General features: G+C 59.0%; 1 protein-coding gene across 5 annotated transcripts; it reads right to left on the bottom strand.

Moving 5' to 3' along the window:
* Positions 1 to 28: 28 nt before the first annotated feature.
* CCDC88B (coiled-coil domain containing 88B) lies at positions 29 to 17,037 on the bottom strand. Of its 5 annotated transcripts, none has more exons than XR_004177578.1 (28): positions 16,902 to 17,037; positions 16,503 to 16,648; positions 16,258 to 16,369; positions 16,098 to 16,167; positions 15,948 to 16,006; positions 15,772 to 15,855; positions 15,534 to 15,677; positions 15,137 to 15,282; positions 14,901 to 14,982; positions 14,596 to 14,754; positions 13,973 to 14,119; positions 13,683 to 13,791; positions 13,383 to 13,519; positions 12,141 to 13,301; positions 7,838 to 7,965; positions 7,628 to 7,745; positions 6,049 to 6,144; positions 5,660 to 5,800; positions 4,890 to 5,146; positions 4,412 to 4,555; positions 4,059 to 4,245; positions 3,801 to 3,946; positions 3,488 to 3,586; positions 3,257 to 3,297; positions 3,131 to 3,179; positions 2,145 to 2,351; positions 1,917 to 1,985; positions 29 to 524 (listed from the first exon to the last, which is right to left on the bottom strand). XR_004177578.1 is itself a non-coding variant. In XM_031653674.1 (28 exons), exons 1-28 carry the CDS (start codon positions 16,959 to 16,961, stop codon positions 159 to 161), a joined length of 4,662 nt encoding a protein of 1,553 aa, XP_031509534.1. In that variant the 5' UTR covers positions 16,962 to 17,037; the 3' UTR covers positions 29 to 158. The 5 variants fall into 5 exon arrangements, 3 of the variants coding, with proteins under 3 accessions (XP_031509534.1, XP_031509535.1, XP_031509536.1); XM_031653674.1 differs by having other exon boundaries at positions 3,131 to 3,175; positions 3,255 to 3,297; XM_031653675.1 differs by having other exon boundaries at positions 3,131 to 3,297.
* Positions 17,038 to 21,463: the final 4,426 nt, after the last annotated feature.

The raw sequence follows: 21,463 nt of genomic DNA, 5'->3' as shown, positions 1-21,463 counted from the left end.
CCAATGCAGCCAACAGACAGAGCAAGACTCAGAAGGCTGCAGTTCAGCTTTATTCTCATGCCCCTCATGTCCAGCTGAGGCTCAAGATCAGCCCAGGCCACAGTCCCCCGGCACTGGGACTCAGCTCCCTGCCTGGACTGGGCAGGGGGCTCTCTTGCCTACTCCTGCCAGCCTCCTTCAGCTGGGGGATCCCCCAGAGACCGCTGCCTCAGCGGGAGCCACCTGGAAAAGCCAGAATCCCGGCCTAGAGCCACTCGTGGGGACCAGCTGTCCCCCCTGTCCACACACTTGTCCCAGCTCCACCTCCGGGCCCCGGCACCGACCATGGAGGATCTCCAGGCCCAGACCTCCTTGTCCAAGGACTCCCCTTGGGGGCCCTGGCTCCCTGAGCTCTTGGGCTGCCTGGGGCCCCCGCTGACACTCCAGCGGCAAGAGGGCTGCACTCCCGATCCTGCTGTCCCCATGGTGTCACTGGCTGAGGGACGGGGTGAGGGGACGTTTCTCCGGTTCCTGTACCTCGGGGCCTAGAGGGAAAGGCTCAGCTCAGACCCGCCTCCCTCAGGACGACTTCCAGAGTCCCAGGAGGCCTACAGGCTCGAGCACCTTCTGCCCACCCCCGACCTGCCAATACCCACCGCTTCCAGCTGCACCATGCCTGCTCTTCCCTCAGCGGTTCCCTCTGCCCAGAATGGTGTTCTCAGGTGTGTCCACACGATAAACTCTCCCCTCAAGTCTTTGCTTCAACTTTACCTCCTCCCTGAGGCCCACCCCAGCACCCAAGTTACTAAAACTCCAACCAGCCTGCCCAGAGGTCCTGAGCTCCTGACCCCTCCCCTGCTCTCCTTTCTTCCCAGAGCATTAGCGCCTCCTGATGGTCCATGGAGTGTAGGGCTGAGCTGCCCTGGGTGAGCTGAGCAGGTGAGATGGGGCTGGCCTGTGACGTGCTTCAAAGATCTACTATGTTTTTTGTTTTTTGTTTTTGAGGCAGTCTCACTCTGTCACCAAGGCTGGAGTGCAATGGCATGATCTTGGCTCACTGCACCCTCCGCCTCCCAGGTTCAAGTGATTCTCCTGCCTCAGTCCCCTGAGTAGGTGGGATTACAGGCATCCCATACCTGACTAATTTTTGTATTTTTAGCAGAGACAGAGTTCCACCATGTTGGCTAGGCTGGTTTCTAACTTCTGGCCTCAAGTGATCTGCCTGCCTTGGCCTCCCAAACTGCCAAAGACTTACTATGAAAAAAATCACATCTGGCCGGGCGCAGTGGCTCACACCTATAATCCCAGCACTTTGGGAGGCCGAAGTGGGCAGATCATCTGAGGTCAAGAGTTCGAGACCAGCCTGACCAACATAGTGGAACCCCATCTCTACTAAAATAATAATAATACAAAATTAGCCTGGCGTGGTGGCCCATGCCTGTAATCCCAGCTACTCAAGAGGCTGAAGCAGGAGAATCGTTTGAACCTGGGAGGCAGAGGTTGCAGTGAGCCAAAGAGTGAAACTCCATCTCAAAAAAAAATAAAAGTCATGTCTAATAGCTCATTCATGATTTTTACACTGGCTACATGCTGAAATGGTAATAGTGTAGGCATATTGAGTTAAATGTTATTAAAATCCATTTTACCTGTCTCTTTTCACTTTTTCTGGTGAGCCTACTGGAAAAGTTAAAATTATCAGGTGGTTCACACCGTATTTCTAGTGAACAGGGCTGTTGTAGATAATAATTACTTTTAGGCAAATTGTTTACTACTATCTGCCTCCTCACACCGGAATGTTCCCTGCTGTGTCCCCTGCCAGCACGTCACCTGGCACTTGGTAAAGGATCATGGTCAAATGACAGAATGGATGAATGAGGTTCTGCCAGGGGTCCCAGGCAGGACAAAGAACGCTGCTCCTTCCTCAGGCCCCCACTCACCCTCTCGGTTGGCATCTGTTTCGTGCTCCTGGAGGGTCTCAACGGAGTTCTCCCATCCCACACCAGGTCCTGGGAGGCACAAGGCAACCACTGGGCCCAGGGCCAGGGCGGAAGCGGACAGAGCTTGCAGGAGACACAGGGGACAAGAAGGAAGCCTCCTCCCCCAAGGAGCTGGTGGGTCCACAAAGAGTTGGGGGGCTGGCTGGGACAGTGACCCTTGTCCCTCACCTTTGCTGTGGGAGATGGGTGCCCCCAGGGGCCCTGGACGGCGCTGTCGGAATCGTTGCCTAGGGGTGTCCCCAGGGCTGAATGACTCAGAGCTTCGGCCCACCGGGAACCTTGAGCTGAGTTTCCGCCGCTGCCCGCCTGCCAAGGTCTCATCCCGCAGGCAGAGGGAGCTCTGGGCCCGGCGCATGGGTGCCGGGGAAGGGAACCCTGCAAGAGGCACAGGCAGGGAGGGGGTCAGAGGAGGGGAGGGGGGCTGAGACTCATGCAGGGAGGGGGTCAGAGGAGGGGAGGGGGGCTGAGGCTCATGCAGGAAGCGGGTCAGAGGAGGGGATGGGGGACTGAGGCTCATGCAGGGAGGGGGTCAGAGGATGGGAGGGGGGCTGAGGCTCGTGCAGGGAGGAGGTCAGAGAAGGGAAAGGGGGGGCTGAGGCTCATGCAGGAAGGGGGTCAGAGGAGGGGAAGGGGGCTGAGGCTCATGTAGGGAGGGGGTAAGAGGAGCAGGGGCCTAGGTGGAGTGGAGGGGCCAGTGGGTGAAGCTGCCCAGGGCCAGGGAGAGGAGGTGCAGAGAGGGGGTAGGAGCCAGGCAAATGAGGGGGCAGCAGGACGCTGGCCCTGTGCTGGCCTTGACACTAACTCACTGCATGACCTTGGGCAAGGAGCTTCCCCTCCCGGGGCCTCAGTCTCCTCATCTGCAGTCTAGGATCAATGACCTCTCCCTAGAGTCCTCTGCACCTCCCAGATCCTGGGCTCCTCTGCAGATGGGGCAGGCTAGGTGGGGGATAGCACAGGCAGGAGAGAGGTGTGGGCCAAGGGTGACCCTGCAGGGCCCAGGGCAAAGAGCCCCTGGTGGCATCAGGGCAGGCTGAGCAGGCCTCAGGGAAGGCCAATGGGGTCATGCATGCAGGCCAGGCAGTGAGGCAGGTGCCAAGGTAGGGGCAGAGGATGTGGGGCAGGGACCATCCTGGCCACCTGACCCCCAGACCCACCTGTCCCATCTGCCTCCCTGCCCTCAGGAAGCTCCGTCTCCGGGGGGCCCCCCAGGCTCTCGGTGCTGCCAGCCCCATCGGCCCCCAGGCGCAGCCCCCCAGGGGGGCCCCCCTCCCGCCGGGGCCGCATCAGCCTCTTCACCTTGTCTGCCAGCCAGCTGCCCTTCCTGGGGGCAAGAGGGCACAAGACGGGATCAGGACAGGGAGGAGGGAGGGAGCAAAGGGTGTCCTGGGGATGGCAAAGGCCAGGTTGACCTTCATGGGGCCTGGACCTGAGCTGGGCCTGGGGTCAGAGGCCAGGGCAGGGGCAGAGGTTAGCAGGATGTCCAGCCTGAGGGAGGTGACAGGGCTGCTCACTTGGTCCGGGGCAGGGGCCCAGGCTCCAGCACGCGGTATTGGTCCATGATCTTCTCCACGAGCTTCTGCTTCTCTCGGCGCAGGGCATTAAGCTGTTCCCTGGCAGGAGTGAGAAGGGAGAGGTGGGTGTGAGGCCCAGGGAAGCCAAGGCAGTAGCAAGGCACAGGCTGCAGCGAGGACGCACTGGTCCCATGCCACAGATCGGACTGACCTGGAAGGTCAGCTCCAACCCTGTCCCTAGGCCCTCACTGGGGGATCTCCCCAGGAATGCCCAAAGGCGAGGCCCTACCCCGCTCCCAGTCGGCCCACTCACAGGTACTCCCGCTGTTCGCGGTGCAGGTGGTCCCGGCTCTCCAGGCTGCGCTCCAGGAGCTCCCTGTTCTCCCGGCTCAGGGCCTGCACTTCAGTCAGCAGCTGCCGGTTCTCCTCTTCCTGGGCACTCCGCAGCTGTGTCAATAGCTGGCAGGAGGGCAACATGGGTCAGGGGGTGGGACCCAGCTCAGGACCACCTGGGTATAGGCTTCCTGCTCCCCCACACACACCCACACCCCCGCCGGCCCCCCATCCACACCTCACACTGTGTGGTCAGCCGGCAGGCGCTCAGGTCCAGCTGCTGGTTGGACTCGCGCAGCTGCTGGCTCTGCATCTCCAGCTGTGCCCGCTCCAGCTCCAGCCGCGCCAGCCGGCCCCGTAGCTCCCCGCGTTCACCCTGAAGTTCACCCCGCTCCCGAGACACCTCTGCCAGCAGCAGCTGAGCCCTTGGGAGGCAAGGAGAGCTGTTCTCCAAGGGACCTGGGTCCTCAGTCCGAGTGCTGGCCAGAGGAGTTATGCCGGAGAGGGGAGGCCAGGCAGGACCCCACACCCCCAACCCACTTTCGGGATGGGGCCATTGAGAGCTGCTAGGGGCTGTGGCAGGGCCGGCACCTGTCGTGCTCGCTCTGAAGCCTCCGCAGCTCCTCCTCCAGGCCCCGCTGCCGATGCCCATCCTGCATCAGGCGTTCACGCTCTGCCAGTAGGGCCACCTCCTGTGCCTCCACGCTGGCCCGCTGGGCCTGCAGCTGCTCATGCCTGGGATGGACAAGGGGCTAAGAGGGCTGCATGAACCTATGGCCACCACAAGCAGCCAGCTGGACTATCTGAGCCCAGAGGAGGTCTGTCACCTCCTAAGCATAGGTCCCCCAGGGAAAGCCATTGGGCAGAAAGCCATGCCAGGTGCCCACCACTCCCAACAGGTGAGCCCCACGGGGAGCCCAGCCCAGAAGTGTGGGGAGCACAACAGTGGCGGGGGTATCACAGAGCGGAGGTGGAGGTGCTTCCTGATGGGAGTCAGACCTGCCAAGGGGAGTCTTCTCTGGCAGATAGGGGGTGCCAGGGGAGGAGCTGGGCATTTGGTGATGCTCACCTGCCCTGCAGCTCCCGGTGAGCCAACTCCAGTGCCCGCATGTTGGCCTTGAGGTCTCGGTGCCGCACCAGCAGTCCCTCTAGCTCGGCCTCCTGCCGCCGCTGCAGCTGTGCCAGGGCCTCGTGGTCCCGAAGCAGGGCCTGCTGCTGCCCGCGGGTCTCCTCCTGGGACCGCCGCGCCGACTGCACCTCCTCCTCCAGCACCTCCAGCTTCCGATGCAGCTCCTGGCCCTTAATCTCCAGCACAGACTTCTCGGCCTGGGATGGAGGAGGGAAGCAGAGGCTGCTGGGGAGGAACCCCTGGCTGGAAATCGGGTGAAGGGTCGGGGGCTAAGGGCAGAGGGTAGGGCTCAAGACAAGGAGAGAGCTGTGGAGGAGGCAGAGGGCTGGGGGCACAGGAAGCAGCACAAACCCCAGTCAGAGGCTGATGGCGAGCAGGAGAGAGGCGGCAGAGGCTGGCTGGGCCAGGCTGTCCGGGACAGGCACAGGGCAGAATGGGACTAATGGCTCCCTGTGGAGGGGAGGGCTGGGACGGTGAGAGGGCAGGGGGACACAGGTGCAGATGTGGGGGCTGGCAGCAGGTAGGAGGAGACAGCGGCAGGGAGGATGGTGCACAATGGTGGCTGGGGTCAGAGGACAAGGATAAATGAAGCTGTAGAAGAGGTGGGGCAGCTGGCTGGGAGCTGGGATAGAAAAAGGCCACAGGACGATCCAAAAGGGGCAGGAGGGGGCAGTACATGGGCAGGGATGGGAACCCGGGCGGCCACCCACCTGCAGGCGGCTGCTGTGCTCCTGCGCCCGCTGGCTCTGCAGCAGCAGCTCCTGGGCACGGCCCTGCAGGCTCCCCAGCTGCCCCTCCAGGTGCTGTAGCTGCCCCTGCAAAGCTGCCTTCTCTGCCACCAGTGTTGCATTCTGCCCAGAAGTGGGGGTTAGCGGTAGCCAGGTGGCGGGGGCACCCCCAGTGCCTACCACAGGCCCACAATCACACTGCACGGGGCACCCCCACCCCCAGGCCCACTGTGGGCCCACACTCACACTGCACAGGGCACCTCCCCAGGGCTCACACTGCACCAGGCACTCCCCCCGCCCAGGACCCACTGTGGGTCCACACTCACACTGCATGGGGCACCTCCCCAGGGCTCACTGTGGCCCACACTCACACTGCGTTCCACCTCAATAAGTCGCACATTCTGGGTCTCCACCAGCCGAGGCTCCGCATGCTCTTTGGGCCCCAGCCCCGCGGGGCCCTGGCGCAGCTGCAAGGAGAGTCCCTTGGAAGTCATGCAGGGCAGCGGCTTGGGGATGCCGCAAGGACCCGCGCTTATGGGCCTGTCCTGCCAGCAGCATTTAGCCAGGGCCACCCTGCCCCAATCTCATGCCTTCCCTTGGATCCCACAAGTCCCTGCTCCTGGTTCCTGAAGCTCCACCATCTCCACCCTGCCCTTCTCAACTTCTCTGTCTGCAGCAGAGCCTTCTTCTCATAACACCTCTCCATCCCACTACTCCTCTAAGCCTCTTTGGTTTTCGGTTTTTGTTTTTGTTTTTGTTTTGAGACAGAGTCTCGCTCTGTAGCCCAGGCTGGAGTGCAGTGGTGTGATCTCAGCTCACTGCAACCTCTGCCTCCCGGATTCAAGCAATTCCCCTGCCTCGGCCTCCCGAGTAGCTGGGACTACAGATGTGGGCCACCTTGCCCAGCTAATTTTTGGGTTTTTTTGTTTTTGTTTTTTGTGGGGTTTTTTTGAGACGGAGTCTCACTCTGTCGCCCGGGCTGGAGTGCAGTGATGCGATCTCGGCTCACTACAACCTCTGCCTCCCGGGTTCAAGCAATTCCCCTGCCTCGGCCTCCCAAGTAGCTGGGACTACAGGCACCCGCCAACATGCCCAGCTAATTTGTGTGTGTGTGTTTAGTAGAGATGGGGTTTCACAGTGTTCATCAGGATGGTCTCGATCTCCTGACCTCGTGATCCATCTGCCTCGGCCTCCCAAAGTGCTGGGATTACAGGCTTGAGCCACCACGCCTGGCCTGGTTTTTGTATTTTTAGTAGAGATGGGATTTCACCATATTGGTCACGCTGGTCTCGAACTCCTGACCTCAGGTGATCCACCCGCCTTGGCCTCCCAAAGTGCTGGGATTACAGGCATGAGTTGCTGCACGGGGCCTCCTCTAAGCCTGTGTTTCAACCCCACCTCCTCCACAAAACCTCCCCTGATTGACTCACATGCACCTGCTGGGTACCTTGCTGGGTGGCACCCTCCCAAGCCCCTGTATGGCCTCCTCACAGCCCCTGGCACCTAGTTATCATCACCTGTTTTCTTGCCTCTATCCTGCCTGGACTGTGAGCTCCCTGAGGATGGCAGCCTGGGATTAGGCCCCACCACCCCACCCTCCGTATGGAGCCCACACACAGCCCAGGCATCAGAAACCATAACTGACTTCCTTGATGCCAAGCGCTGAGCTCCCTAAGCAGTGGGGCACCCCGGGTGAGAGAGGCGGAGCAGTCATCCACAGCAGAAGTTCTGTCCATGTGCAGAATGGGGAAAATGAGACCCCGGGTAAGTCAACACGGCCACCTGACTCCCAGCACAGTGCTCCCTCCAACAGGCCCCACATGGGGAGTGATACAAGTAGCTAGCCAAGAATCCAGGGGCAAGACCAGCAGCACACGCGACCCTGGCATCTGCTCATGGGATGGAGAGCGGGGTGGCATGGCCCCCAGCTCCCAGGCCATCAGGCATCACCTGGAACAGCTCCTCTTCCAGCTGCAGGGCCCTGGTCTTGAGCTCCATCAGCGCCTCCTCCTTGCTGGTCGCCGCCGCCTGCAGCTCAGCTTCCAGCCGCTGCTCCAAGCCCTGGTACCTGCCAGGAGAATCCTTGGCACCCAGCCCCACCCCACGCTCACCCCACCACACCCCTGCCTCCCTCACTTTTCCCCTCAGCCCTGTCCCCACCTCTGGTGCTGGCTTTCCTGTTCTCGCAGAAATTCCTGGCGCTCCAGAGCTGCCTGCTCCAGTTCACGCTGCAGATGCTCCAGCCGGGCCCCCAGCTCCTTGCCCCGCACCACAGCTTTCTCCAGCTCCTGAGGGCAGGCAGAGCAGACTCAGGGCAAGGGGGCAGGGGACAGCCGGAGACAGAGGCCTGAGAGTCAAGAGAGCTGCCTTTCTGTCCTTGACCTGCAATCCTGGGCACGTATCGTTAGTCCTTTGGGCTCTACTTCCCCATCTATAAAATGGGAGCGGCCGGGCGCGGTGGCTCACGCCTGTAATCCCAGCACTTTGGGAGGCCGAGGCGGGCGGATCCCGAGGTCAGGAGATCAAGACCATCCTGGCTAACAAGGTGAAACTCCGTCTCTACTAAAAATGCAAAAAATTAGCCGGGCGAGGCAGCGGGCGCCTGTAGTCCCAGCTACTCGGGAGGCTGAGGCAGGAGAATGGCGTGAACCTGGGAGGCGGAGCTTGCAGTGAGCCGAGATCGCGCCACTGCACTCCAGCCTGGGCGACTAAGCGAGACTCTGTCTCAAAAAAATAAATAAATAAATAAAATAAAATAAAATAAAATGGGAGCAAAGTCTGGTGCCCTCGAAATTTGGCATGAAAGAGTTGGGGTTCATAAGCCTGGCAGGGCATGAGGAAGGCCCCTGGGCCGGGAGTCAGTGACACATATTGGGAAAGTACCGTCACCTCTCTGAGCCCACGGTTCTTCATGTGCGCAGTGAAAGGTGGACGCGCCCTGTGGGCTGCCACTCCAGCCCTGTGACAGCTAGACAGCTAGAGAGGCTCAGCAGAGGCGGGTCTGGTGAGAGACCTTGGCTACAGGGAAAAGGTCACGGAGGACTGGCGGGACAGGAATTCGGGAGTTGACAGTGGGGGCTGGGGGGGGGGGGGGGAGCCAGGATGCTGCCAGCCAGGTGACCTGTGGCCTTTGGCAGTTGGGCTGCACCACTTTGGAAGGAGATGGGAGGCCCATTCTGGCCTGCGGGCCCCAGAGGGAAGGAGACCAAACCATTCTGCCACGTGGGGGGCCTGGAAGGATGAAGCTTCAGGGACAGCACCCATGACCAGTTGCCAGCCAAATCCTGCCTTGGAAGACAAGCCTACAAGCCTTGCCGCTGAAAACTACCTTCCTGGATTAATAACCGTACCTAGGCCTTGCCCAGGGGGCACTGCACCTCCTGACACCCTTGGCCACCACCTCTCCCTGAAAAACTACAAGTCCCATGAGGCACTGCTGCCTGTCTGGCTGGCAGCCACTAGCGCAAGTACTGGGGTAGGAGGCACAGTGACTAGAACCTCCCGCCCAGTCCCTGCCCTGCCCTCCTCTGGGCCCTGGCCACAGCCCTCCTAGGGCCCCCTCCCCCCAGCCTGGGAGGCTTCCCCACCCAGTGGACAACCTGAGAGGCTCCTGGTTCCCTGACCTCGCCCTGGCCAGCCACCTTCTCCTGCTCCAACCAGGAAATCTCACAAAATTCTCCCTTTGTCCCCAGCTTCCCCCACCTTCTCAGTCCTTGGAGCCAGCTCTTCCAGCCCGCCAGCCCTACCCTACCTTCACTGCCTACCTGCTGGCATTCCCTCCCATGGAACAGGTCCATTCTAGGTGCCAGGCATTGCCCCAAGCTCCCTACGCTGATTATCTTACAGGATCCTGTGAGGCAGGTACAATTTTTTTTTTTTTTTTTTTTAGAAGGAGTCTTGCTCTGTCACCCAGACTGGACTGCAGTGGCACGATCTTGGCTCACTGCAACCTCTCCCTCCTGGGTTCAAGCAATTCTCCTGCCTCAGCCTCCCAAGTAGCTGGGGTTACAGGTGTGTGCCACCACACCCGACTAATTTTGTATTTTTAGTAGAGTCGGGTTTTCGCCATGTTGGCCAGGCTTGTCTCAAACTCCTGACCTCTGGTCATCTGCCTGCCTCAGCCTCCCAAAGTGCTGGGATTACAGGTATGAGCCACCGTGCCCAGCCGAAGCAGGTATAATTTTTATTCCAGTTTTACAGGCGAGAAAACTGAGACTCAGAGAGGTTAAGTAACTTGCCCCAAGCCACACAGCTGGAAAGTAGGCAGGTCGCCGGGCCAGACAGCATCTCAGCCACACCCCACAGAGTGGACCCCAGAGACAGTCTCTCACCTTCCCTCACATTCACCAGAACCACCTTACCCTGGGCCTGTCTTGCACAACACCTGACCCCACATCTACCCAGCAGGGTGCTCCCCACCCCCCATCCTCATAAGGGGTCTCTGAGCAAATTACTCTTCCTCCCTGAATTTCAGTGTCCTTGTCTGTACAGAAATGGGACTGGAAACTGCCTGTGCAGGAGGACTCAGTCCCTACCTGTGTTGCAATCTCACAGGTCCCCTAGCACTGGGGCCCACTGGCCCAAACACCCTTCCTGGCGCCTTTTCACATGCAGACCTGACCATTTTGCTCACTTTGCCCATTGGGGAGCCTTCAGTGGCTGCACAGTCCCCCATGGCAAAAGCCCTAACCCCTTCCTTAGCTTGGAAGGAAGCTGAAGCCATGCCCAAACACTGGAGTGCTAGCTTCCTGGTCACTGCTGTGTGCCCAGAGCCTGGTACAGGGCCTGGCACCAAGAAGATGCCCATAAACATGTTTAAATGAATAAGTGTGTCAGCTGGGCGTGGTGGCTCACACCTGTAATCCCAGCACTTTGGGAGGCCAAGGTGGGCGGATCACCTGAGGTCAAGAGATCAAGACCATCCTGGTCAACATGGTGAAACCCTGTCTCTACTAAAAATTTAAAAAATTAGCTGGGCATGGTGGCGCACGCCTGTAGTCCCAGCTACTCGGGAGGCTGAGGCAGGAAAGTCTCTTGAACCTGGGAGGTGGAGGTTGCAGTGAGCCAAGATCGCGCCTCCAGCCTGGTGACAGAGTGAGACTCCGTCTCAAAAAAAAAAAAGGAAACTAGCTGGGCCAACGTGATGAAACCCGGTCTCTACTAAAAATACAAAAATTAGCCAGGCATGGTGGTGTGTGCCTGTAGTCCCAGCTACTCAAGAGGCTGAGGCAGGAGAATCTCTTCAACTTGAGAGGCGGAGGTTGCAATGAGCCGAGATCGCCCCACTGCACTCTAGCCTGGGCAACAGAGTGAGACTCCGTCTCAAACAGAAAAAAGTGTCCAGTCCTTCTCTCACCCCCGCTCCCATGCCGCCCTAGTCAGCTTCCTCTGCCACTTACACCATGGCCACTGCCTCCTGATAACCCCAAGCTCCCCTGTCCACCAAGGTGACCCTCCTCAAGCCTAGCCCCACACAGTTCTGCGCTGGCTTTCCCTGCCTGGGGAGGCAGGACCAATACATTCAAAGCTGGCCCTCATCTCCCCTTCCTCCTGAGCCCTGAGCATTCTTTTTTTGTTGTTGTTTCATTGGATGGTGTTTGTTTGTTTGTTTGTTTGTTTTGAGACAGAGTCTCGCTCTGTCGCCCAGGCTGGAGTACAGTGGCACAATCTCAGCTCACTGCAACCTCCACCTCCCGGGTTCAAGCAATTCTCCTGCCTCAGCCTCCCAAGTAACTGAGATTACAGGCGCCTGCCACCACGCCAGGCTGATTTTTATATTTTTAGTAGAGATAGGGTTTCGCCATGTTGGCCAGGCTGTTATCGAACTCCTGACCTCAAGTAATCCACCTGCCTCAGCCTCCCAAAGTGCTGGGATTACAGGTGTGAGCCACCACACCTGGCCCTGAGCGTCTTTAATGCCTTTGTCTTTGCACATGCCATTCCTTCTGGACAAAATGTCCTCCCCACCTAGTGATATTGTGGTCACTCCTCCTAAAGCCTCCTTGCCTCCACTTAGGCATCAGCTCACCCTCCCACGGGCTCTCGTAGCAGTTGGCTCTGAATAACCAGTGCTTGAACACTTACAACATACCCTTGCCGGCATGAACCTTTACAGCTACTGTCTCCCGAGGTCCTCCCTAAGACGGGCCCAGCTGGCCAGGAATAGCACCTCTGTTTTACAGAAGGAGGACTGGAGTGGAGGTGAGTCGACTGCTGCAGCCAGACAGTCAAGATGTGCACTGGGCAATCTCACTCCCTCCCACAGTGCCCCATCACACAGTGGACATGGCTCTGTGCCCCAGGCCAGGCACACCTTTGGAAGGCAGGGTTGGTCTTGGCCTTTCTATCTCCAGCCCCAGCTTGGTGCTGGGCACCCACTGAACAGCTGCTGATGGAATCAGTAACTCCCAATAGCCTGGAACCCTGTTTCCCAACCCCGGCTGTGAGCCCCGACCTGACCTACCGCCTGGAGGGCCTCCTTCTCCCGGCGCTCCCTCTCAGCCTCCTCCAGGTGCTGGCGGCCCTCACTCTCCAGCGCCTGCATCCGTTCCTCCGCGGCCTCCGACTGGGCCCGCAGCCTGGACCCCTCACGTTCCCACTGCCTCCGCTCCCTGCCCGCTGATGCCAGCGCCTCCACCAGCGCCTCCCGTTCCTGGGACGCAGCCTCCAGCTCCTGGCCGGCAGCCTCCACTGCCTCCCGCAGCCGGGCTTGCTCCCAGGCCTGGGCCTCTGCCTGCCGGTGGGCCTCGGCCTCTGCCCTTCGCGCTTGGGCCAGTTCCTTGGAGAGGCGGGCAGCCTCCATGTCTTGGGCCTCCAGCTTGCGGGCCTGGGCTTCCAGCTCAGCTCCAAGGGCCTCAGCCTTTCTCCTCAGCTGTGCCACCTCCTTCCTGAGCGCCTCCTGCTCTGCGACACCACTGGCCAGGCTCTCCCCCGTGACTGGGCCCTCCCAGGCCTGGACCTCAAGGGCCCCTTCTGACTTCTGCTGTGGTTTTTGCGAGGCTGGGTTCCCGACCATCCCCTCCAGCCTCTGGTCATGCTCTCTGGCCTCTGTTTGTCCCGTGGCCAGGTCCAGGCCCTGGTTGGGGCCCTCCTGCTCCTCCAGCTGCACAGAGCTGGGCTCCGAAGGCCTTGGCTTGTGCTCAGGGTCCTCCTGTCTCAACCCCCGGGCCTCAGGCACCAACTCACCTTGGGGAGCCTCTCTTCCCTCGGTCTCTCCTCCCAGCAACTGCGGGGCCTGAATTTTGGTCCCTGCACCCTGAGGTGGGGCCACAGAGGCAGGGCTCTGGAGAGAGGATCTACAGCCAGCCTTCTCCGGGGACTCCTGTGTCTCCACAGGAGAGTCTGACTCTTGGGGGGACCAGTCTGAGGCCTGGGGGTCCACAGTAGCTGCCTGAAGGGGACTCTCTGCCTCCTGTGGGTCCGAATCAGGTGCCTGGGGACACTCAGCTGACCCCTTGAGCACTGAGTCTGATGCTGGGGAAGCCAAGTTCAAGGCCTGGGGGCCTCCATCCCTTGCCTTCTGAGCCAAGCCCTGGGGACTGTGCTCGGAGGCCACAGGAGTCTGGGGAGCCTCCTCCAGCACTGGAAGCACAGGGTCCTCTCTCGGTGCCTCCAGCAGGGGGTGCTGAGGGCATAGGAGAGGGACAGTCAGGCACAAGGAGGGACTAGGGGAAGGGCCAGCCAGGACCATGGGGAGGGGACTCACCTGGCCCCCTGGCTGCCCCTGAAGCACCTGAAGCAGCCCCCGAAGCTCCTGGTTCTCTCTCTCGAGGGTCCGAAGCCGCCCAGCCTCTGCCTCCCTCACCTCATCTTGCAGCGAGGGGGCTGCTCCTGGCAGGGGTGCTGAGGATGAGAGATGAGGTCAGGACTCCTCCCTTACTGCCTGGCTCCTCACATACACACCCCAGAGGCTTGGGGGAAGGGAGGAAGTCAGAGGCTCTCCCCAATACACCTGCTGGAAAGCACAGGCAGCCCCCACCCAAACCCCTCCACTGGGGTCCCTCACCCTCCCCAGGGGATCCTGGGGGCGGCTCCAAGCTCCGCTGAAGCTCCAGCTCCAGCTCCACATTCTCCTCAGCCAGCTGGTCGACCTGATGCCGCAGAGAGTCCAGTTCCTGGGGGTGAGGGTAGAGTCAGACAAGCCCTCCACACCATGGCCAGGCCCAGTGTGTAGGTCGGAGGGTCACTAGAGGTCACCAAGAGCAGAGGTTGCAGGAATCACTAGGGACCCCCAGGGAATCAATGGGGCCACGGGGTGATGGGGCAACCCAGCTGGGATCACTCTGGTGACCTCACCGCATGGGCCTCGCCCAGCCGGGTCCGCAGCAGCAGGTTCTCGCGCTGGGTCTCGTGCAGCCGGGCGCAGCGCTCTCGGGCAGCCTCCAGCTGCTCTTCCAGCAGCGCCTTGGAGGCCTCCAGCACCCCTGAGAGCACCCGCTCCTCCTGGTGGGAGAGCAGGGAGAACCGGTAGCCATGCAGCTCCCATGCACTCCAGGGCCTGAGGGTTCCAAACTCCTTCCCCTCGGCCTGTCACAGACCCTGCCTCCCTCCCACACCCTGCACCCCATCAGTCTCTAGGCCCCGCCACTCCCTTCCATCTTCTCTGCGAGGTTTCTTCAGGTACTTTCTCCCCCACCCCTGGCCCCGCCCTTTGTGCAGGCCCCGCCCTTCTGTCCATGCCCCGCCCCTCCCCCCCAGGAACCGCCTTCCTTCCAAGGCTGCCTCTCCCCTCCACCTGCCCCATCCTCCGGAGGCCCTTTTCTAGACGCTTCCTCCCTGAATTTGTCCTCACCCATTTCTCCACCCGTGACTGTCACCTCCAGAGAATCTGCCTCTCTCCCCTCGGGACCCAATCTCGCTCCTCCTCCTGGCCCGCCCCCTTGCGCACGCCCTGCCCCGCGGCCCCGCCTCCGCCTCACCTCCAGCTGGCTCTTGCAGGCCTCAGCCGCCTGCAGCCGCTCGCTGCAGCGCCGCAGCTCCTCCTGCAGGCGGGGCAGGCGGCCGGCCCGCTCCCGCAGCGCCTCTACCTCTTCGCGGTACAGCTCGGCCCGCTTGGCCTGTCCCGACAGCGCCTGGGCCTGGGCCAGACGGTGTGGAGCTGGGAACAGCCAGCCGCGGGCCAGAGGGATTAGGGACGGGAAGGAGCCGGGTTGGGAGGGAGGCAATAGGACCGGGTGCGAGGAGGTTAGGGAATACCGCGGTGGCGGGGAGCATATGAGCGCACCTCCTGGCGGAGCCTTCTTATTTCGACCTCCAAACCCTGCACCTCGGCCTGGGAGTCTAGCAGCAACTCGGCCTTCTCTTCCCTGGAGGGAAGGGGAGGCTGGAGAGGGTCTGGGGGCCCACAACCCCCAGCCCTTCCCAAGCCTGGCCCCTCCTGTAGCCACCAGGGCTAGGGTCTCATCCAGGCTTAATCTGCCCCTCTCCACTCATTCCCCTTCCCAGGCTGCGCACACTCACAGCTCCTGCCGCAGACGCCGCAGCTGAGCCTTGGCGTTGGCCAGCTGCAGGGCCAGATGGTGCGAGGGGCCCTCGGCGGGAGCCCTAGAGGGAGCCTCAGGCCTCAAGCAGAGGGGTTCTCGCTCCAGCAGCAGTTCAGCCAGCCGCTGTAGGTCCGGGGTCAAGGGTCAGGACTAACTTATCCAATGCCTCTGCACATCGACCCCCAACCACAACACCAGACATGGGGTTGTGGTCTGGGGTCTTGGGCCATCTGGTTGTGACAGCCCCGATGGCCCAAGACCTCAGACCACAACCCCATGCCTGGGCCCCAAACTTCCATCTCCCTTGCACAACCGGCCCCCTGATGGTCCTCCAGTTCCTCAGCCTGAGTCCACGATGCCCCTGCTGCCCCTACCTGGGCCCCCAGGTCACGCTCCCGCGCCAGCCTCGACAGTGTCCCCATCAGGCTCCGGGACAGCATCTCCAGCTCGGCAAGTGTCAGCTCCCCAGGCTCTGGCCCAGAGAGTGCCAGCACCACGCCGGTCCCTGGCTGGGTCACCTGGGGCGCAAGGAGAACAGTTCAGTGGAAGACGCGGTACGGCAAGGGCGTCCCAGGCGCCATACCAGTCTGGGCTGCCGACCCGTCTCAATACCTCCTGGATGGCAGCGGCCAGCTCGCTCTGGACCTCGAGACTGAGGCCCTGGATGTGGCGGATGAAGAGTTCCCGGTGCTCACACTGAGGGGCAACAGGAAGGGGAGCTGGTGCAGGATCTCTCTCCTCTGCCGCCAAAGCTCGACCCTAGCCTTTCCTTCCCACCGCCAGCTCACCTGTACTGACGCTCCCAACAGTAGCCGAAGAACGCCTTCCAGCTGCTCCACCGCTTCTTCTGCAAGGCACATGTCACAAGGGGTTAACTGGGGCAGGGAAGGTAGAGTAGTGCGGGGGCAGAGGCAGGAGGGGGTGGATGGGAAGAGCACCTGAGAGGGGGTCAAATCCCAATGTCTGGAGGTCTGGGGGTGGCGACAGGATCAGCAGCTGCAGCTCCTCCTGGAGGCAGAGGGGCAGACTATATGAGGGGCCTTCCCGAAGGGGCTCCCCTTCCCCTCCCGTCTTCGCCTTTCGCTCGAGACCCCTTACCTGGTAGAAGTCCCTCAGTCGGCTCCACAGGTGGTTCAGGTTCCACACTCGCCAGGCAGCAGGTCCGTCAAGGCCTCTGAGCATCCGAGGCCCCCCTCGGGAGGTGGGGGCACTATGGGCAGGAGGTGGAATCGAGGACCCGCCTCCCGTCAACAGGCCCCGCCCATTGCCCATCAGGCTCCGCCCACCCACTTCCCCTCCCCTCGGATCCTTCCCTGCCACCTCCCCGGCCCGATGCCCCTTACATGATGCCCAGCACCCGGAGGAGCAGGGCCCCATCGCTGAGGCGCAGGAACCTCTTCTCCAGCCAAAGGGGCCGCTCTTCCTCCTCTTCCTCTTCTTCCCCCTCCGACTCCTCCGCCTCCCCGACCAGCCCGGCCAGTCCTAGCGCCTGTGAGGAGACCAGAGGGGTCGGCTGACCAGCAGAGTGAACCCTGAGCCCCTCCGACGTGCCCCAGTGAGCCCAAGCACCCCTTCTCACCAGTCCTCTAAGTGCCTCTGGGCCCTCTTCCCTCACTACAGCCTCCCCCCACCATATCTCCATCCCCTACATTTGAACCCAACCCTCCCCCAGCCAGCCCCAACACCAGCCCCTGGCTGGGGCTCACTTCCCCTCCCCAACCCGCTGCCACCTCTCCCCTCACCCAGGTAGCCAGACTCCCACTCAGGAAGTCTCTGAGCCTGGGCCCCTTGCCCCCCTCCATGCCCGGGGTCAGGGTGCCCGTCTCGCTGTGGCAGCTGCACCTGCCCTGAGAGGAAGAGGAAGTCCCCGAGTGGGGGATCCCGGGGCCAGCCACAGACACCCTGTGCAGCTTCCTTCTTCCGGGTGCAGGCGGGCCTGGGCAGTCTGAGTCCTACCTCAGCCCCCACCTCACCTCCCTGCATCCTCCCAGCATCTCCGCAGGGCTAGCCCAGAGGTCAGCGGTGGAAGGCCCACAGCTCCCCTGGCTCCATGGACAGTGGTGGAACAGCGCTTCACCTCTCTGGGCCTTGTTTTCTCAAACTGAAACTGGAGAGGATGACCCCAGCCTGGGGCCTCAAAAGGGCTCTGGGCCTTGCATGGTGAGTCTGGGCACCCACACACCCATCTTCCCAAATGCCAAGCTTCACTCACTACAGTGTCCTTTCTTTTCCCTTCAGTGTTTCTCAAACTTATCCAAACCACATCCCCAGCCTGGGAGGTCTGCTTCAGATGCTCCTCCAAGAAGCCTCCTCTGAACCCCAGACAGAAGGGAGAGCATCACTCCTGTGGCCTCACCCCAGCCCATCCTCTATACACTCGAGACTGTTGTAGCCGTACTAGGTGCTATGAAGGGGAGGGGATCTGACCTTGGCAGGATGATCAGGGAAGGCATCCTGGAGGAGGCATGAGATCAGGGATGGCCGGCTTAACAGAGCAAAGTGGAAAGGAAGGGAGGGTATTCCAGGCAGCAAGAACAGAATGTGCAACTGCTGTGAGGCAGCTGGAAGTATGGTCAGCATAAAGATTGGAAATTATGCACGTTTTATCTATTCCAAGATGCTTAATGTTCACATTTCACTTTTTTATTTTTTTTTAAGAGACAGAGTCTCAATCTGTGACTTAAACTGGAGTGCAGTTACAAGATCACAACTCACTGTAACTTCAACCTCCTGGGCTTAAGCAATCCTCCTACTTCAGCCTCCTGAGTACTGGGACTACAGGTGTGTGCCACCACACCTGGCTAATTCTTTTGCTTGTATTTTGTAGAGACAGAGTCTCGCTATGTTGGCTGGGCTGGTCTCGAGCTCCTAGGCTCAAGTGATCCTTCCGCCTTGGCCTCCTGAAGTGCTGAGATGACAGGGTGTGAGCTGCCACACGCAGTCCCCATTCTACATCTCTGAAGTGAGTTTACCTGGTACAGTTGCTGTCTGGCTAACTGCAGTCCCAACATCACTGTCAGGACCCACGTCTCAAAAGCGCCAGCATCAAATCCTTCAGAAGAGTGTCAGCAGCTTGGAAGAAATCCTAGAGCAAGTGGAGCCCTTTTTAGCCCTGGGACCCAAATGGTGGGAATCCCCAGGGGAAGAGAACCAGGCTTGTCAGTGTGTCAGTGACACTCCCTTTTTTTTTTTTTTTTTTTTTTTTTTTGAGACGGAATCCCGCTGTCTCCCAGGCTGGAGTGCAGTGGCATGATCTCGGCTCACTGCAAGCTCCGCCTCCCGGGTTCACGCCATTCTCCCGCCTCAGCCTTCCAAGTAGCTAGGCACCCACCACCATGCCCGGCTGATTCTTTGTATTTTTAGTAAAGACAGGGTTTCACCGTGTTAGCCAGGATGGTCTCGATCTCCTGACCTCGTAATCCGCCCACCTCGGCCTCCCAAAGTGCCGGGATTACATTTTTATAATCGATGACATCTTAGTTTTTTTTGTTTTTTGTTTTGAGACGGGATCTCTGTTACCCAGGCTGGAGTGCAGTGATGCAATCACAACTCACTGCAGCCTCAACCTCCCTGGCTCAAGGGATCCTCCCACCTCATCTTCCTCAGTATCTGGGACCACAGACATCCACCATCCACCCAACTAACTTTTGTATTTTTTGTAAAGATGGGGTTTCACCATGTTGCCCAGGCTGGTCTTGAACTCCTGGTCTCAAGCAATCTGCTTGCCTTGACCTCCCAAAGTGCTGGGATTGCAGGCGTGCACCACCACGTCTGGTCAACATCTTAGATTTGATGAAATATGGCATAATAATGACATCATAACAAACATGGGCTTCCCTTGAGCTAGGCATGGTTATAAGTGCTTTACACTTACTAACTTGTTGGCTCTGGACTAGTCTATGAAATAAGGACTATGGATTATCTCCATTTTATAAAGGAGGAAACAGAGAGGTTAAGTAACTTGCCTAAGGTCACACAGCTTTTAAGCGGCAGAGCCAACTAAAAGAAGGCAGTGGGGCAAGAGTGCAAGGCGCAAGGGGCACCCATGGTCAAGGTGAGCTGGGCTTGACCAGCCCACAGGAAACCACACAGGATTAGTAGCAGAGGAGTACAGCCAGCTGTTCAGCCCTTTTGAAATTCCTCTGGAAATGGGAGTGATCCTCTCACAGAGTTGTTGCCAGAATTCCAGGCGCTGATGCCCAGCGCAAGCCTTCATTAAATGTCCCTGGGGTGATTATTATCATTAATTAATAAATTAATTTTTATTTATTTATTTATTTATTTTGAGATGGAGTCTCGCCCTATCACCCAGGGTGGAGTGCAGTGGAGCAATCTCGGCTCACTGCAACCTCTATCTCCCGGGTTCAAGCGATTCTTCTGCCTCAGCTCCCCACAGAGCTGGGATTACAGGCATGCGCCACCGTGCCTGGCTAATTTTTGTATTTTTTTTAGTAGAGATAAGGTTTCATCATGTTGGCCAGGCTGGTCTCAAACTCCCGACCTTAGGTGATCTACCCACCTCAGCCACCCAAAGTGCTGGGATTACAGGTGTGAGCTACCACACCCAGCCTGATTATTATCTTTAGTATTAATAATATCAAGGATTAAGGCCAGGCGCGGTGGCTCACACCTATAATCCCAGCAGTTTAGGAGGCTGAGGTGGGCGGATCACCTGAGGTCGGGAGTTCGAGACCAGCCTGACCAACATGGAGAAACCCCGTCTCTACTAAAAATACAAAACTAGCCAGGCATGGTGGCTCATGCCTCTCAACCCAGCTACTCAGGAGGCTGAAGCAGGAGAATCGCTTGAACCCAGGAGGCAGAGGTTGTGGTGATCTGAAATCACGCCATTGCACTCCAGCCTGCAACAAGAGCGAAACTCCATCTCAAAAAAAAAAAAAAAAAAAAGGGAGAGAAAGAGATCATGTCCTTTGCGGGACATGGATGGAGCTGGAGGCCATTATTCTTAGCAAACTTATGTAGGAACAGGAAACCAAACACCGCATGTTGTCCCTCATAAGTGGGAGTTAAATGATGAGAACACACGGACACAAAGACGGGAACAACACACACTGGTGCCTACTTGAGGGTGGAGGGTGGGAGGAGGGAGAGAAGCAGGAAAAATAACTATTGGGTACTGGGCTTAATACCTGGGTAACAAAATAATCCGTACAACCAACCCCCGTGGCATGAGTTTTCCTATATAACAAAGCTGCACGTGTGCCCTTGAACCTAAAAATGTAAGTTTTTTTTTTAAGTCTATACCTGGCCAGGCGCAGTGGCTCACACCTGTAATCCCTGCACTGTGGGAGGCCGAGGTGGGCGGATCACCTGAGGTCAGGAGTTTGAGACCAGCCTGTCCAATATGGTGAAACCCCATCTCTACTAAAAATACAAAAATTAGCCAGGCATGGTGGTGATGGGTGCCTGTAGTCCCTGGGGAGACTGAGGCATGAGAATTGCTTGAACTCAGAGGCGGAGACTGCAGTGAGCCGAGACCAGGTCACTACATTCCAGCCTGGGAAACAAGAGCGAAACTCTGTCTCAAAAAAAAAAAAAATCTATACTGAATTAAAAATACTAACCCTTCCTGAATTTTTTTTTTTTTTTTTTATTTTACTTTTTGTTTGGGGAGACTGAGTCTTACTCTATTGCCCAGGCTGGAGTACAGTGGTGTGATCTCAGCTTACTGCAGTCTCCACCTCTGGGTTCAAGCAATTCTAATGCCTCAGCCTCCCCAGGGACTACAGGCACCCATCACCACCACGCCTGGCTAATTTTTGTATTTTTTGTAGAGATAGGGTTTTCACCATATTGCCCAGGCTGGTCTCAAACTCCTGACCTCAAGTGACTCAGCCTCCCAATGTTCTGCGATTACAGGCATGAGCCACACTTGACCTAACCCTTCCTGAATTTTAATAAATTATTTTATAATATTAAAATAATAATAATATCAAGCATCTGCCCACTCGGCAAAGCTTGTTCCTATTTGCATACCCACCCACTCACAGGCATCCCTCAGGAGCACCTGTGCTGTGCGTGCCCAGCAGTTCCCTCAGGGTTAGCCAAGTGTGGTGACAAGGGCTCACCTCCTGGTGACTGAGGGCCTCTGTCTTGCTCAACATCTGGGTCACACCCTTCCTCGGGCCTCTGGGGCAGGGCTGTGTCTCTATTGCTTTCACATTCTGTCACTCCAGACAAGCCTGGCTGCACCTCCATCTGGTTATCTGACTCGACTCAGCTGAGTCAGGCAGAGAGAGTCTGCGGGGAGGAGGGGGAGGCCGGAGAGGGGCTTCGCTCATCA

The sequence above is a fragment of the Papio anubis genome, chromosome 12 (genome assembly GCF_008728515.1).
Source record: "Papio anubis isolate 15944 chromosome 12, Panubis1.0, whole genome shotgun sequence".
Lineage (NCBI taxonomy): Eukaryota > Metazoa > Chordata > Mammalia > Primates > Cercopithecidae > Papio > Papio anubis.
Note: the sequence above shows the minus strand (reverse complement) of the source record. Positions and strands in the feature narration are given on the sequence as shown.

Coding starts and splice junctions, on each gene's coding strand:
- CCDC88B (XM_031653674.1), bottom strand. CDS start 16,961: ATGGAGGGGGGCAAGGGGCCCAGGCTCAGAGACTTCCTGAGTGGGAGT. Junction 13,792..13,972: donor GGCTGGGCGAGGCCCATGCG/GTGAGGTCACCA, acceptor CCTCACCCCCAG/GAACTGGACTCTCTGCGGCA. Junction 1,986..2,144: donor ACCCATCTCCCACAGCAAAG/GTGAGGGACAAG, acceptor TGTGCCTCCCAG/GACCTGGTGTGGGATGGGAG.